The sequence below is a fragment of the Myotis lucifugus genome, unplaced genomic scaffold (genome assembly GCF_000147115.1).
Source record: "Myotis lucifugus unplaced genomic scaffold, Myoluc2.0 scaffold_97, whole genome shotgun sequence".
Lineage (NCBI taxonomy): Eukaryota > Metazoa > Chordata > Mammalia > Chiroptera > Vespertilionidae > Myotis > Myotis lucifugus.
Window position 1 is genome coordinate 2,376,848 of NW_005871145.1, and position 18,026 is coordinate 2,394,873.

The following is an 18,026-nucleotide window of genomic DNA, read 5'->3' on the forward strand; positions in this document are numbered from 1 at the left end:
GGCAGTGTGGTTACTGGGCGCAGATACACAAATATGCAGGGCACAAGGGAGAATATGACCACTGTGATGTGAGAGAGACAGGTAGAGAGGGCTTTGCGCCTCCCCTCCAAGCTGTACTTCTTTAGGGAGCTCAAGATGACCACATAGGAGACCATCAAAAGGAGGAAGTTCAACAAGCAGATGAACCCACTATTGGCAGCAACAAAGAGACCCAGGGTATGAGTGTCCATGCAGACAAGTTTCAACAAAGGATACAAGTCACACATGAAATGATCTATGACATTGGGGCCACAGAAGGGCAACCAGACTGTGAAGAGGATCTGAATGGTTGCATGGAGAAATCCTCCAGCCCACGCCACTCCCAGCAGGAGAATGCACAGCTTATGGCTCATGATGGTGGTATAGTGCAGAGGTTTGCAAATGGCGACATAGCGATCGTAGGCCATCACCGTCAACAGAATGATCTCAGTAGCACCAAAAATGTGTTCTGCATAGACTTGAGCCATACAACCATTAAAAGAGATCATTTTCTTTTCATGAAGGGAATCCACAATCATCTTAGGAGCTGAAGAAGAACAATAGATTAGGTCTATCAAGGACAGATGGGTCAGGAAGAAGTACATGGGGGAGTTCAGAGCCTGGCTGGTGGTAATGGTAACCACAATGAGCAGGTTGCCTGAGAGTGTTACCATGTATAAGACCAAAAATAACAGAAACACGACTTTCTGCACTTGAGGGTTCTGTGTAAGTCCTGTTAAAATGAATTCAGTCACATTCCTTTTATTCTCCATCTATGTGGTATGCGTGATAAAAACTCCAGGAAGGAATGCTTTACCTTAAAAAAAATAGAAAGAAAAGAAAGGAAGATAAAATGAACTTAAAGCATTGATACTGATAATCAATAAGTCAAATATAAATAATCAACCAGAAAATTTTAATGCAAAATCTATTTCCACTTACTTGATGAGGACTACACATATCATTCAACTAAACTGAATGACAGTATTTAAAACTAATTTTGTCAATTATTAATTGTCACTTTTTGCTGACCCTCAGATTCCTTTATTCTCTATATCTTTTTTTATTTTAAATTTCATTTCATTTTTCCATCACCTTTTATCCCTTCTGTGCTGTCAATCACCACACTGGCATCCATGTCCATGAACTCTCTTTTTAGTTTCTTCTCTATATCTTTTTTAAAAATATTTTTATTGATTTTTTTACAGAGAGGAAGGGAGAGGGATAGAGAGTTAGAAACATCGATGAGAGAGAAACATCGACCAGCTGCCTCCTGCACAGCCCCTACTGGGGATGTGCCCGCAACCAAGGTAACGTGCCGGAATTGAACCTGTGACCCTTAGTCCACAGGCCGACACTCTATCCACTGAGCCAAACTGGGTAGGGTTCTTCTTTATATCTTAATGTATTCCTAAAGCACAGAGGCATTGAAGGTAAGACAAACTGTCTATGTTACACGTGGACAAAGTACATAATGAGGTATATAGGAAGGAAACTTTTTTCAGATGATTCCACAAATGCTTCATTGAGAAGCTAGCCTTAGCATTCCAAGCCCCAGGATAGTGGTCCCCTTCTACATCACCCACTGCATTGGAGAATCCTTCCAGGCACAAGAACCCTTAAGAAGAAAGCTGAGTACACGTCTAATTGCCAACTCTTCTCTAGAGGAGATAGCCCTTGGGAGAATCAACAACCGACTACTGATATGTTTTAATAAATTCCTGAAAGTCTGTGCCAAAGATTAGATTTCATTATCAAAATCAGATAAACTTGACTCATTCATCATCATTATTTCATTTATTACTTCAGTTTCTTGCAAACCTTATGGTAATTCAAATATATAAAACACTTGTTTACAATTCCTCTGCCTCCTTTTGTCCCACACCACACAGAAATAGCTTGGCCTTAATGTCAAAATTGATATATTTGATGTCCTCTGTTAATTGGCAGACTCAAGCACAGGATCAGTTCCTTTTCTGTCCTAGTTCAAAGACCAATAGTGTGCCTGTTACCACTCAAACTCTCTAATACCCATCCTATCTAATAAAAAGCCTAATATGCTAAGTGTCCAGTCGTCCAGTTGGCCATTCAACCAATCAAAGATAATATGCTAATGATATGCTAAGGCCACTCAACTGCTCGCTATGACATGCACTGACCACAAGGGGGAAGACACTCCCACTGGTAGGTTAGCTTGCTGATGGGGCCCGTCCAATCGGGATTAGGCAAGAGGACTGGACATGCCCTGGAGCCCTCCCACAGTCCCTCCCGAGCTGGCTAACCTCCTGCGTCCCTCCCCCGCCCTGATCGTGCACTGGTGGGGTCTCTCAGCCTGGTCTGCATCCTCTCTCATCTGGGCTAAGGGACACCCCCTTGAGTGCACAAATTTTGTGCACCGGGCCTCTAGTATTTTTAAAGAAACGAGAAGTAGAGAAAAGTGTTGATCTAGCAGAATGACCCTGATCTTTCATAAAAAGGCCCATGGACTGCAAATAAAAGGCAAGGAATTAAGCAAACAAACTTATTCCACATGTTTAAACATTTGGAAATGCAAACTTTTATTATAAGACTAAATAGCATAAAGAGATTTATTTTCACACCATATAGTTCCTATAATGGTAGTTAATTTTTGTGGAATGTTTGCCATGTGCTGGGCATTATACTAAATACTTTAAATGCATTATCTCGTTTAATCTTCACAACAATGCTTTGAGGTTGGTACTCAATTATCTATATTTTGAAGAAAAGAAAACTGGTTAGGAGAAGATAAATGATTTGCTCAAAGTCATAATGGTTAAAAAAAAAAAAGCAAAGGAACCTGTATTCAAATCCAGGATGTCTGTCTCTATCTTTAACATTAGTACTTTTCCAGTATAAATCCAATTTACTCCTAGGAATCAGCAATACCAGAGTTTGACAGTGGGTTGGTAGCTAACACCATCGCCTGTGACCATATGAAATCTGTGGCAGTGCTTTTGTTAACTTATAAAATGTTAATGAATTTGAGGGTTCACTGGACAAGACCCTAGAATTGCTTTACATTAGAAATCCTTCAGAACTTTTCATTTTATCAACTAATACACTCTTTAGAAATAAGAAAACTGAGGCCCAGAGATGAGAAGCCCAACAAAACACAGATAACTGATTAGTCTCAGATCACAATAAGAACACAGATCTTCCAATGTCCAACAAGGTAATTTATCCCCACCAACACACCTTGCATTTCTTAAGATGCCTTAAGACAAGCTGGATACAAGGGGAAAAAATCACCCTACAGTGAGAAAGGGAATTAACTTTCATCTCTTATCTTTAGCAATACCTATCTTGACTCTCTAAAAAAGGGCTAAGTTCAGGGATGCAGAAAGTCAGTTATATTATTGAAACTAAAATACACTGTAAGAGAAATAAAGTCTTACGTGGTTGAAACAAAATTCAAGAAAGTTTGAAGAGTCGGAATAAAAAGTGCCCCTGAGCCTGGTATTTAATATAGATGCCCAACCACAGCGGAAGGTACATTCTTTCCACACAGATCCTATAAATTAATTCATTCTTCTTATGGATCTCAGTTTTAGGACTGAAGTTTTCTTTAAGAAACAGAATCCAAATGTTATTCTTTTCCTCTGTCTTGACCAGAGTGAATGTCAAACATCCTGTCTCAGCTTCACCTCAAATTTTCCTTCTTTATTCTCATTTGCTTCTCATATCTCCTGTCAGTACAAGGTATGGTTTTTATCCCCCTTTATCCCTGCAAATTATCAGTCAGAGCACTATTTCAAGTAAATAAATTTTTGTACATAAGCCAATCTCTGACCAACCAAACCATCGCACCATATGCCCTACCCCTGGAGGAAACCCTCAGTGGCCCATCCAGCTCCAACTTGCTGATTTACTGTGATGTCTCCCACTCTAAAGCCTAGAAATTGACTTATGGACCCATAGAATGTAAATCAATTCCTGATAATATAAATATACCCATATTCAGTGAGGATAACAAATATTTCTGCAAAATACCCTAAAACATCTTAAAGTGATCCCCATCAAATATCAGAAAGTAATGCTTCAATGCTTTTAATTATAAACCCATTGGTAGAAAATGGAAATGTAAAAACTGGATTAAAAATCTGCAATTCTGGTTAACTTACCGTAATTGCCTTTGTAGTTAAGGAGAAAGTCCAGAGTATTCAGGAATAAGAAGTGGCCATTATATGAAACTGTTCAAATATAATATTATATAATGGATATTTTTCAAGACCCTACTGACCACAAAATATTATAGGAAGCAGAGAATATGAAAATGGCACAAATTTATTCAAATGGTTTCATCCAAGCATTTTCAAAACGCCAATGCCTTAGAAATTAAAGTCAAAAGATAAGAAAATGAGATGTTGAATTTGAAACCAGAAGTCCTCAAGTACTAAGGGAACTTCTGATCTCAGCACCTAGCTTTACAGTCACAGAACAAGAGACACACATATTTCTATCTCTTCTTAACCAACTGTCTCTTACTCTGCTCTTCAAATAGGAAAAGAGCTGCTTCTTGAGTGTATAGAGAGGATACTGAGAATGTTACAGAACCTATCCTTCTATCCAAGGTTTGGCCCTCCCGGGAATTAATTATCTCAGTTTTTTAAAGATTTTTCCTTGGAAACAGGTGTTTGGGAGAATTCCTGTACGAACAACACATCCTCACCTGACTGCTTCTTTTCCCTGCACCTAAACCTATGTAATAATAGCCTATATTCCTGGTCTAGAAGATTATGTGATAAACACCCCTCTTATAGGCCCTTGGGTATCATGAACTAGAACCTGAAGAACTAAGTGCTGTGCAAACAACAACAAGGGGTTTCATGCAGGTTGCATATCCCTGAGGAAATTTCCTCACTGGCTGAGGCCACCAGAGGAGGTTGAGATACTGAGTCAATCTCCCAACTGTGCTATACACACATCAAGACACATTCTGCTTGTAGGAATCTTTTGACTTGATATATTTTCAGGCAGAGTGATATCTAGAGTTGGAGACCAAGAGAAGGCTAAAATCCTAGTGCCAATTTGTATGGTATAAAAATATTAAAAAATTGATTTTTATCCCTTTTTGGGGAGATTCTAGGAATTCCACTGGCCATTCAATGAAAAAAAGCCTTACCTAACCAAACAGATTTCTTCATATTTTCTTGACACATAATATCCTCAGGACAGTGGAGATTTGAAAAGCCAAATATGTTTTGTCATCTTGCAAACACATACTGAAGCAAGTCCTCTGCAGCCTTAGGAGAGAGTGTGGCTTAAGTAACCTATTGTAAGAGTTGTAGCAACTCTTGTACTTAAATGTATGGCTAGGCAGTGGATGGAGCACCGGGAAAAACAGTAATAATAGCAGTTATCATTACTGAGTATTATGTCTTCTAATATGGTGTATTTCATTGATTAGTTTTCATATATTAAACCAACCTTGTATCTCTAAGAATCCCACTTGGTCTTGGTATATAACCCTTTTTTATATGCTACTGGATTCAGTTTGCTGGTATTTTATTAAGGCTTTTTGTGCCTATATGTATGAGATGTTGGTTGTAGTTTTCTTTTCTTGAGATATCTTTGTCTAATTTGGATAAAAGGGTAATACTGATCTTATATAATGAGTTGGAAAGTGTTCCTTTCTCTTCTATTTTTTGGAAGAGTTTGTGAAGGGTTAGTGTTAATTCTTTCTTAAAAGTTTGATAAAATTCATGTTAAACTATTTTTGAAAAGTTTGATAAAATTCACTTCAAAGTGAAGTCATCATGGTCTGGGTTTTCCTGTGTGGGAAGTTTTTTTAATTACTAATTCAATATCTTAACTTCTTGTAAGTATATGCAGATTACCTATTTCATTTGCATCAGTTTCAGTAGTTTAGGTATTACTAAGAATTTGTCTATTTCTTCTATGGTATATAAATTATTGGTATACAACTATTCCTAGTATCACCTTGTAATCTTCTTTTATTTCTGTAAGATTGGTACTAATTTCCCCTGATTCATTCCTGATTTTACTAATTGGAATCTTCCATCTCTCTTTTTATTTTTTGAAATATTTTTTATTGATTTTGAAAGAGAGAGAAACATCTATGTGAGAGCAAAACATCCATTGGCTGCCTCCTGCACGCCCCCTTCTGAGGATCAAGTCTGGAACCCAGGCATGTGCCCAGACCAGGAATCGAACCAGCAACCTTTCAGTGCATGGTGAAGCATCCATCTTATATAAAAACTGCTGTTTGAAATTTTAACCCTGCTATTCTGGCTTCTGGCTTAAATAATAAGGAAAATAAGACCATTCCTATTCCAGAGAGGCCGTAAAGATGCCCCAGACAGAGTTGTCAGTGCTGACACCAGGCCAGGCCTTGAGATATGGTCTCATGGCCCCTTCCCAGCACGCAGGCCTTCTTTCTCAGAAGGCCCAGAAGTCTCATTCCAAATTTGGGAGACAAAGGACTGGAAAAGGTACAAATAAAGAGAGTTTCCTCCATTTTGGGGGGCCCAGAATTTGAAAGACACATTTTTCTCCGGGCCTGCGCAGAATTTATCAATAAAATGTAACTCCCTTTCTCTAAGCGTGGGTTGGTTTTTCTCCGGTCTTCTGCAACAATGGGACAACCAACCAACTGAGCCACACTAGCCAGGGCTCCATCTCGTTTTTTAGTCAATTTAGATAAAATTTTGTTACTTTGGTGATCTTTTCAAAGAATCTACTATTGGTTTTGATGTTTTTCTGTCCTCTGTTCTCTAATTGTTATATTTCTGCTTGAGTCTTTGTTACTTCCTTCTGTTTGCTTGGTTTTATTTTGCTCTTTTTTCCAATATCTTTATTTTTTTAATATATTTTTATTGATTTTACAGAGAGGAAGGGAGAGGGATAGAAAGAAACATCGATCAGCTGCCTCCTGCATGTCCCCTACTAAGGTTAAGCCTGCAACCAAGGTACATGCCCTTGACTAGAATCAAACCCTTGACCCTTCAGTCCATGGGCTGACATTCTATCTACTGAGCCAAACTGATTAGGGCTCTATTTTCTAGAATCTTAATAAGAAAAGTTAGATTATTAATTTGAGATCTTCCTTCTTTTATTTATCTAGGTATTTATAGCTACAAATTTAGATGCATCCCATCAGTTATGTATGCTTTGTTTTCATTTTTATTCATTTTAAAGTATTTTCCACATGACTTCCTTTTGACCCATTGAAATGGCTCTCCTATATGGTCACTGCTGCACATGGCATCTGTCTGAGGAATGTGTCCTGTCTGCCCTGATGGTAGAACCAAAGCCTCTAAATAATGCACATTTGATCTGAATCAGCATCTCCTCCCCCTTCCTTCCCTGTGCATGAGACACATCATGTCTAATGCACCACAATAACGTAATAGTTAGAGCTCAGGCCTAGAAATTAGATCAGTTTGTATTTAAATCAAATCTCTACCAAATTTTAGCTTTTTTTACCTTGATCAAATGATCCTCACAGTGAACATCAATTTCCTTGAATATAAAATAGAATTATTAATTCCTCTCTCAAGGGGATAATGTGAGAATTAGATAAAATACCACACTTAGCAGAGTGACATAAACACAGAATGTTCATTATATGTTAGTTCTCACTGTATCCACATTTCCTTTATCTCTTACAACTTCTCAAGGATTCTCAACTTTAGTCAGACTTTTAAGTAAAAAGAAGATCAAACACTCGTAGAAAGATTTCAGAATTATGACTTATGAATCAGTATTCAATACTTTAAAACATGGTCTTTCTTCTCTCCTAATTTCAGTATTCTCTCCAGATTCTACCAATACTTTATCAATATAGACATAAATAGATATAGATATAGATACAGAAAAAGTGACAGAGATAGATATATAGGTATATAGGTATAGGTCTAGGTATAGGTATAGGTATAGGTATAGGTATAGGTATAGGTATAAGTATAGGTATATATATATCTTATCTAATAATAGCCAAACATGGTAATTGACCATACCTTCGCTACACCTCCCATTGGCTAATCAGTGTGATATGCAAATTAACCACCAACAAAGATGGCGGCTAATTTGCATACTGCAGGCAGGGCGGGACAGCGCAGCTGCCAGTACGAGAGCCGCCATCCAGGACCCCATGTGTGACTCCAGAAGCCGCAGGCCTACCGCCAGTGATCCGATCTGATCCTGGCCGTAGGCTGGCCCCAGAAGCCTCCCAGAAGCCAGTGGTTGGGGGGAGATGGGGGTCCCCTGCCCAGGCCTGACACCTCTGGCGGAAGCATCAGGCCTGGGAAAGGGGCCAATCCGGCGATCAGAGGGTGATGGGGGTCAACACCTCCGGCGGAGGCATCAGGCCTAGGCAAGGGTGGAGCCAGTGATCAGAGGGAGATGGGGGTCCCCTGCCCAGGCCTGAAGCCTGTGCCAGAGGCGTCAGGCCTGGGCCGGGGGGGTGGGGGGGGGCAAGTGGCGATTGGTGTTATCTACAGAGGAAATACCTTTTCTGACTGTTCATTGGCTAAGCTCCCTGTATGCCACTGGTAATATTCTTAGTAACTTGGGTAATAAGAAACCAAAAAGGTGATGTAGGGTTTTTCACCACACTCCTGGCGAAAAAAACGAAGGTCCGCTGCTGGAGGGCTAAGAAATGTCATATCCTGCCCTAGTCGGTGTGGCTCAGTAGATAATGCCTTGGCCTGCCGATGTCAGGGTCTGGGTTCAACTCTGACCAAGGGCATGTACCTAGGTTGCAGGCTCCTCCCTGGCCGGGGCCCAGGTCAGGGCTCATGCAGGAGGCAACCAATCAAAGTGTTCCTCTCACTTTGTTGTTTCTCTCTGTCTTTCCCTTTCTCTTCCACATTCTCTGGAAACATATCCTCAGGTGAGGATAAAAAAATAATAATAAAGAAATTATTATTATATGAAAGACACATCTTGAAAATGCTTAAAGAAATTTTCATGGTGAAGGGACGAGTCTGTGTTTATGAAAAAACCTTGCTGGCTGCGGTGACTGGCAGTGGCTGCAGCAGCGGGGTGATGGGGCTGGTGCCTTCCTCTGATCATCCCAGTCACCTCCCACAAAGGGAGGCCAGACTGTGGCTTAGGCCTGCTCCCCAAGGGGAGCAGGGAGCAGGCCTACGCTGTCACTAGGACATCCCCTGAGGGCACCTAGTATGTGAGAGGGGGCAGGCTGGACTGAAGGACACCCCCTCCCCCCAGTGCACAAATTTCGTGCACCAGGCCCCTAGTTCTGGCCCAAGGCAACCTGTTCAATTTGTCCCACAATGAGCAACAACTACACCTTCTCCAAAAGATTGGAATCCCAATGGGAACCAACATCTCAATGTTACATAATAAGATTATTTAAACACCAATTTAATATTCTAAATTTTTGCCTTTTAGCTTCTAAAGATATTTCAAATTTCCAGGTAATTGATAAATACTAGTATTTATTGATTAAGAAGCATTAACTTATGATGACAAGAGTGTGGAATGGGAGACAGTAAGTCTGGATTCCAGTGTAAGCTTTAGCTCTGTGCTTTGGTGGCTAGCTGCATGTATCATCCAACCTCTTCTTAGGTGGATGAATTCATCCATAGGTCTAAGAGGCTTGAGCTAGATTACCTCTATTACTTCTATCTGTAATGCTCAATGATTCCATTTAATCTTTATCTGAAGTCACTTTTTTCCTCCAGAGCTTCCTCATAGCATTTTTTACCTCAGCATTTCTGAGTGTGTAGATTAAGGGATTTAACATAGGAGCCACCATAGTATAAAAGACAGCAACAGCTTTATCCACAGGCAGTGTGGTTACTGGGCGCAGATACACAAATATGCAGGGCACAAGGGAGAATATGACCACTGTGATGTGAGAGAGACAGGTAGAGAGGGCTTTGCGCCTCCCCTCCAAGCTGTACTTCTTTAGGGAGCTCAAGATGACCACATAGGAGACCATCAAAAGGAGGAAGGTCAATAAGCAGATGAACCCACTATTGGCAGCAACAAAGAGACCCAGGGTATGAGTGTCCATGCAGACGAGTTTCAACAAAGGGTACAAGTCACACATGAAATGATCTATGACATTGGGGCCACAGAAGGGCAACCAGACTGTGAAGAGGATCTGAATGGTTGCATGGAGAAATCCTCCAGCCCACGCCACTCCCAGCAGGAGAATGCACAGCTTATGGCTCATGATGGTGGTATAGTGCAGAGGTTTGCAAATGGCGACATAGCGATCGTAGGCCATCACCGTCAACAGAATGATCTCAGTAGCACCAAAAATGTGTTCTGCATAGACTTGAGCCATACAACCATTAAAAGAGATCATTTTCTTTTCATGAAGGGAATCCACAATCATCTTAGGAGCTGAAGAAGAACAATAGATTAGGTCTATCAAGGACAGATGGGTCAGGAAGAAGTACATGGGGGAGTTCAGAGCCTGGCTGGTGGTAATGGTAACCACAATGAGCAGGTTGCCTGAGAGTGTTACCATGTATAAGACCAAAAATAACAGAAACACGACTTTCTGCATTTGAGGGTTCTGTGTAAGTCCTGTTAAAATGAATTCAGTCACATTCCTTTTATTCTCCATCTATGTGGTATGCGTGATAAAAACTCCTGAAGGAATGCTTTACCTTTAAAAAAACAAAGAAAGGAAGAGAAAATGAACTTAAACCAGTGATATTGATACTGATAATCAATAAGTCAAATATAAATAATCAACCAGAAAATTTTAATGCAAAATCTATTTCCACTTACTTGATGAGGGCTACACATATCATTCAACTAAACTGAATGATAGTATTTAAAACTAATTTTGTCAATTATTAATTGTCACTTTTTGCTGACCCTCAGATTCCTTTATTCTCTATATCTTTTTTTATTTTAAATTTCATTTCATTTTTCCATCACCTTTTATCCCTTCTATGCCCTCAATCACCACACTGGCATCCATGTCCATGAACTCTCTTTTTAGTTTCTTCTCTATATCTTTTTTAAAAATATTTTTATTGATTTTTTTACAGAGAGGAAGGGAGAGGGATAGAGAGTTAGAAACATCGATGAGAGAGAAACATCGACCAGCTGCCTCCTGCACAGCCCCTACTGGGGATGTGCCCGCAACCAAGGTAACGTGCCGGAATTGAACCTGTGACCCTTAGTCCACAGGCCGACGCTCTATCCACTGAGCCAAACTGGTTAGGGTTCTTCTTTATATCTTAATGTATTCCTAAAGCACAGAGGCATTGAAGGTAAGACAAACTGTCTATGTTACACGTGGACAAAGTACATAATGAGGTATATAGGAAGGAAACTTTTTTCAGATGATTCCACAAATGTTTCATTGAGAAGCTAGCCTTAGCATTCCAAGCCCCATGATTGTGGTCTCCCTTCTACATCACCCATTGCATTGGAGAATCCTTCCAGGGACAAGAACCCTTAAGAAGAAAGCTGAGTACACGTCTAATTGCCAACTCTTCTCTAGAGGAGATGGCCCTTGGGAGAATCAACAACGAACTACTGATATGTTTTAATAAATTCCTGAAAGTCTGTGCCAAAGATTAGATTTCATTATCAAAATCAGATAAACTTGACTCATTCATCATCATTATTTCATTTATTACTTCAGTTTCTTGCAAACCTTATGGTAATTCAAATATATAAAACACTTGTTTACAATTCCTCTGCCTCCTTTTGTCCCACACCACACAGAAATAGCTTGGCCTTAATGTCAAAATTGATATATTTGATGTCCTCTGTTAATTGGCAGACTCAAGCACAGGATCAGTTCCTTTTCTGTCCTAGTTCAAAGACCAATAGTGTGCCTGTTACCACTCAAACTCTCTAATACCCATCCTATCTAATAAAAAGCCTAATATGCTAAGTGTCCAGTCGTCCAGTTGGCCATTCAACCAATCAAAGATAATATGCTAATGATATGCTAAGGCCACTCAACTGCTCGCTATGACATGCACTGACCACAAGGGGGAAGACACTCCCACTGGTAGGTTAGCTTGCTGATGGGGCCCGTCCCATCGGGATTAGGCAAGAGGGCTGGACATGCCCTGGAGCCCTCCCACAGTCCCTCCCCAGCTGGCTAACCTCCTGTGTCCCTCCCCGGCCCTGATCGTGCACTGGTGGGGTCTCTCAGCCTGGTCTGCATCCTCTCTCATCTGGGCTAAGGGACACCCCCTTGAGTGCACAAATTTTGTGCACCGGGCCTCTAGTATTTTTAAAGAAACGAGAAGTAGAGAAAAGTGTTGATCTAGCAGAATGACCCTGATCTTTCATAAAAAGGCCCATGGACTGCAAATAAAAGGCAAGGAATTAAGCAAACAAACTTATTCCACATGTGCAAACATTTGGAAATGCAAACTTTTATTATAAGACTAAATAGCATAAAGAGATTTATTTTCACACCATATAGTTCCTATAATGGTAGTTAATTTTTGTGGAATGTTTGCCATGTGCTGGGCATTATACTAAATACTTTAAATGCATTATCTCGTTTAATCTTCACAACAATGCTTTGAGGTTGGTACTCAATTATCTATATTTTGAAGAAAAGAAACCTGGTTAGGAGAAGATAAATGATTTACTCAAAGTCATAATGGTTAAAAAAAAAAAAAAGCAAAGGAACCTGTATTCAAATCCAGGATGTCTGTCTCTATCTTTAACATTAGTACTTTTCCAGTATAAATCCAATTTACTCCTAGGAATCAGCAATACCAGAGTTTGACAGTGGGTTGGTAGCTAACACCATCACCTGTGACCATATGAAATCTGTGGCAGTGCTTTTGTTAACTTATAAAATGTTAATGAATTTGAGGGTTCACTGGACAAGACCCTAGAATTGCTTTACATTAGAAATCCTTCAGAACTTTTCATTTTATCAACTAATACACTCTTTAGAAATAAGAAAACTGAGGCCCAGAGATGAGAAGCCCAACAAAACACAGATAATTGATTAGTCTCAGATCACAATAAGAACACAGATCTTCCAATGTCCAACAAGGTAATTTATCCCCACCAACACACCTTGCATTTCTTAAGATGCCTTAAGACAAAGGATACAAGGGGAAAAAATCACCCTACAGTGAGAAAGGGAATTAACTTTCATCTCTTATCTTTAGCAATACCTATCTTGACTCTCTAAAAAAGGGCTAAGTTCAGGGATGCAGAAAGTCAGTTATATTATTGAAACTAAAATACACTGTAAGAGAAATAAAGTCTTACCTGGTTGAAACAAAATTCAAGAAAGTTTGAAGAGTCGGAATAAAAGGTGCCCCTGAGCCTGGTATTTAATATAGATTCCCAACCACAAGCGGAAGGTACAGTCTTTCCTCATAGATCCTATAAATTAATTCATTCTTCTTATGGATCTCAGTTTTAGGACTGAAGTTTTCTTTAAGAAACAGAATCCAAATGTTATTCTTTTCCTCTGTCCTATGCTAACCTTTCTTGACCAGAGTGAATGTCACACATCCTGTCTCAACTTCACCTCAAATTTTCCTTCTTTATTCTCATTTGCTTCTCATATCTCCTGTCAGTACAAGGTATGGTTTTTATCCCCCTTTATCCCTGCAAATTATCAGTCAGAGCACTATTTCAAGTAAATAAATTACTGTACATAAGCCAATCTCTGACCATCCAAACCATCGCACCATATGCCCTACCCCTGGAGGAAACCCTCAGTGGCCCATCCAGCTCCAACTTGCTGATTTACTGTGGTGTCTCCCACTCTAAAGCCTAGAAATTGACTTAGGGATATAGAATGTAAATCGATTCCTGATAATATAAATATGCCCATATTCAGTGAGGATAACAAAAATTTCTGCAAAATACCCTAAAACATCTTAAAGTGATCCCCATCAAATATCAGAAAGTAATGCTTCAATGATTTTAATTATAAACCCATTGGTAGAAAATGGAAATGTAAAAACTGGATTAAAAATCTGCAATTCTGGTTAACTTACCGTAATTGCCTTTGTAGTTAAGGAGAAAGTCCAGAGTATTCAGGAATAAGAAGTGGCCATTATATGAAACTGTTCAAATATAATATTATATAATGGATATTTTTCAAGACCCTACTGACCACAAAATATTATAGGAAGCAGAGAATATGAAAATGGCACAAATTTATTCAAATGGTTTCATCCAAGCATTTTCAAAACGCCAATGCCTTAGAAATTAAAGTCAAAAGATAAGAAAATGAGATGTTGAATTTGAAACCAGAAGTCCTCAAGTACTAAGGGAACTTCTGATCTCAGCACCTAGCTTTACAGTCACAGAACAAGAGACACACATATTTCTATCTCTTCTTAACCAACTGTCTCTTACTCTGCTCTTCAAATAGGAAAAGAGCTGCTTCTTGAGTGTATAGAGAGGATACTGAGAATGTTAAAGAACCTATCCTTCTATCCAAGGTTTGGCCCTCCTGGGAATTAATTATCTCTGTTTTTTAAAGATTTTTCCTTGGAAACAGGTGTTTGGGAGAATTCCTGTACAAACAACACATCCTCACCTGACTGCTTCTTTTCCCTGCACTTAAACCTATGAAATAATAGCCTATATTCCTGGTCTAGAAGATTATGTGATAAAGCACCCCTCTTATAGGCCCTTGGGTATCATGAACTGGAACCTGAAAAACTAAGTGCTGTATAAACAACAACATGGGGTTTCATGCAGGTTGCATATCCCTGAGGAAATTTCCTCACTGGCTGAGGCCACCAGAGGAGGTTGAGATACTGAGTCGATCTCCCAACTGTGCTATAAACACATCAGGACACATTCTGCTTGTAGGAATCTTTCGACTTGATATATTTTCAGGCAGAGTGATATCTAGAGTTGGAGACCAAGAGAAGGCTAAAATCCTAGTGCCAACTTGTATGGTATAAAAATATAAAAAGATTGATTTGTATCCCTTTTGGGGAGAGTCTAGGAATTCCACTGGCCATTCAATGAAAAAAGCCTTATCTAACCAAACAGATTTTGTCATATTTTCTTGACACATAATATCCTCAGGACAGTGGAGATTTGAAAAGCCAAATATGTTTAGTCATCTTGCAAACACATACTGAAGCAAGGCCTCTGCAGCCTTAGGAGAGAGTGTGGCTTCAGTAACCTATCCTAAGAGTTGAAGCAGCTCTTGTACTTAAATGTATGGCTAGGCAGTGGATGGAGCACCGGGAAAAATAGTAATAATAGCAGTTGTCATTACTAAGTATTATGTCTTCTAATATGGTGTATTTCATTGATTAGTTTTCATATATTAAACCAACCTTGTACCTGTAGGAATCCCACTTGGTCTTGGTATATAACCCTTTTTTATATGCTACTGGATTCAGTTTGCTGGTATTTTATTAAGGATTTTTGTGCCTATATGTATGAGATGTTGGTTGTAGTTTTCTTTTCTTGAGATATCTTTGTCTAATTTGGATAAAAGGGTAATACTGATCTTATATAATGAGTTGGAAAGTGTTTCTTTCTCTTCTATTTTTTGGAAGAGTTTGTGAAGGGTTAGTGTTAATTCTTTCTTAAAAGTTTGATAAAATTCACATTAAACTATTTTTGAAAAGTTTGATAAAATTCACTTCAAAGTGAAGTCATCATGGCCTGGGTTTTCCTGTGTGGGAAGTTTTTTAAATTACTAATATTACTAATTCAATATCTTACCTCCTTATAAGTATATTCAGATTACCTATTTCATTTGCATCAGTTTCAGTAGTTTAGGTATTACTAAGAATTTGTCTATTTCTTCTATGGTATATAAATTATTGGTATACAACTATTCCTAGTATCACCTTGTAATCTTCTTTTATTTCTGTAAGATTGGTAGTAATTTCCCCTGTTTCATTCCTGATTTTACTAATTGGAATCTTCCATCTCTCTTTTTATTTTTTGAAATATTTTTTATTGATTTTGAAAGAGAGAGAAACATCTATGTGAGAGCAAAACATCCATTGGCTGCCTCCTGCACGCCCCCTACTGAGGATCAAGTCTGGAACCCAGGCATGTGCCCAGACCAGGAATCGAACTAGCAACCTTTCAGTGCATGGTGAAGCATCCATCTTATATAAAAACTGCTGTTTGAAATTTTAACCCTGCTATTCTGGCTTCTGGCTTAAATAATAAGGAAAATAAGACTACTCCCATCCAGAGAGGCCGTAAAGATGCCCCAGACAGAGTTGTCAGTGCTGACACCAGGCCAGGCCTTGAGATATGATCTCATGGCCTCTTCCCAGCACACAGGCCTTCTTTCTCAGAAGGCCCAGAAGTCTCACTCCAAATTTGGGAGACAAAGGACTGGAAAAAGTATAAATAGAGAAGTTTCCTCCATGTTGGGGGGCCCAGAATTTGAAAGACACATTTCTCTCCGGACCTGCGCAGAATTTATCAATAAAATGTAACTCCCTTTCTCTAAGCGTGGCTTGGTTTTTCTCCGGTCTTCTGCAACAATGGGACAACCAACCAACTGAGCCACACTAGCCAGGGCTCCATCTTGTTTTTTAGTCAATTTAGATAAAATTTTGTCACTTTGGTGATCTTTTCAAAGAATCTACTATTGGTTTTGATGTTTTTCTGTCCTCTGTTCTCTAATTGTTATATTTCTGCTTGAGGCTTTGTTACTTCCTTCTGTTTGCTTGGTTTTATTTTGCTCTTTTTTCCAATATCTTTATTTTTTTAATATATTTTTATTGATTTTACAGAGAGGAAGGGAGAGGGATAGAAAGAAACATCCATCAGCTGCCTCCTACATGTCCCCTACTAAGGTTAAGCCTGCAACCAAGGTACATGCCCTTGACTAGAATCAAACCCTTGACCCTTCAGTCCATGGGCTGACATTCTATCTACTGAGCCAAACTGATTAGGGCTCTTTTTTCTGGAATCTTAATTTAAATGTTAGATTGCTAATTTGAGATCTTCCTTCTTTTATTGATATAGGTATTTATAGCTACAAATTTAGATGCATCCCATCAGTTATGTATGCTTTGTTTTCATTTTTATTCATTTTAAAGTATTTTCCACATGACTTCCTTTTGACCCATTGAAATGGCTCTCCTATATGGTCACTGCTGCACGTGGCATCTGTCTGAGGAATGTGTCCTGTCTGCCCTGATGGTAGAACCAAAGCCTCTAAATAATGCACATTTGATCTGAATCAGCATCTCCTCCCCCTTCCTTCCCTGTGCATGAGACACATCATGTCTAATGCACCACAATAACGTAATAGTTAGAGCTCAGGCCTAGAAATTAGATCAGTTTGTATTTAAATCAAATCTCTACCAAATTTTAGCTTTTTTTACCTTGATCAAATGATGCTCACAGTGAACATCAATTTCCTTGAACATAAAATAGAATTATTAATTCCTCTCTCAAGGGGATAATGTGAGAATTAGATAAAATACCACACTTAGCAGAGTGACATAAACACAGAATGTTCATTATATGTTAGTTCTCACTGTATCCACATTTCCTTTATCTCTTACAACTTTTCAAGGATTCTCAACTTCAGTCAGACTTTTAAGTAAAAAGAAGATCAAACACTCGTAGAAAGATTTCAGAATTATGACTTATGAATCAGTATTCAATACTTTAAAACTTGGTCTTTCTTCTCTCCTAATTTCAGTATTCTCTCCAGATTCTACCAATACTTTATCAATATAGACATAAATAGATAGAGATATAGTGACAGAGATAGATATATAGGGGTATAGGTATAGGTATAGGTATAGGTATAGGTATAGGTATAGGTATAGGTATAGGTATAGGTATAGGTACAGAGATAGATAGATAGATAGATAGATAGATAGATAGATAGATAGATATAAATTGAGACAATTACTGCCAAAAATCTGAATTGGTCACATCATGAGCTCTGATTTCCTGTAACAGACATGACAACAAACCTTGAGCTTTTACTTCCTGTAACAGACATGACAACAAACCTTGAGCTTTTACTCTATGCCAACCACTAATCTAAGCACATTATATGCTTTATCTCACAGAATTTAGGT

At 38.9% G+C, this 18,026-nt stretch overlaps 2 protein-coding genes across 2 annotated transcripts in view; both read right to left on the bottom strand.

Annotated features, from left to right (window-relative positions):
• LOC102440084 (olfactory receptor 4C12-like) overlaps window positions 1-819 on the bottom strand; it is a 971-nt gene extending 152 nt beyond the window's left edge. Inside the window, exon 1 of the mRNA XM_014458475.1 lies at window positions 1-819. Coding sequence (XP_014313961.1) covers window positions 1-791 — 791 coding nt within the window. The 5' untranslated portion in view covers window positions 792-819.
• An 8,854-nt stretch (window positions 820-9,673) lies between these two features.
• LOC102440395 (olfactory receptor 4C12) lies at window positions 9,674-10,603 on the bottom strand. Its single transcript, XM_006092089.1, has one exon. It carries the CDS (start codon window positions 10,601-10,603, stop codon window positions 9,674-9,676), a length of 930 nt encoding a protein of 309 aa, XP_006092151.1.
• Between the last annotated feature and the right edge of the window lie 7,423 nt (window positions 10,604-18,026).

Excerpts from the sequence above, each read along its gene's own strand:
- LOC102440395 (XM_006092089.1), bottom strand. The coding sequence starts at position 10,603 with ATGGAGAATAAAAGGAATGTGACTGAATTCATTTTAACAGGACTTACA.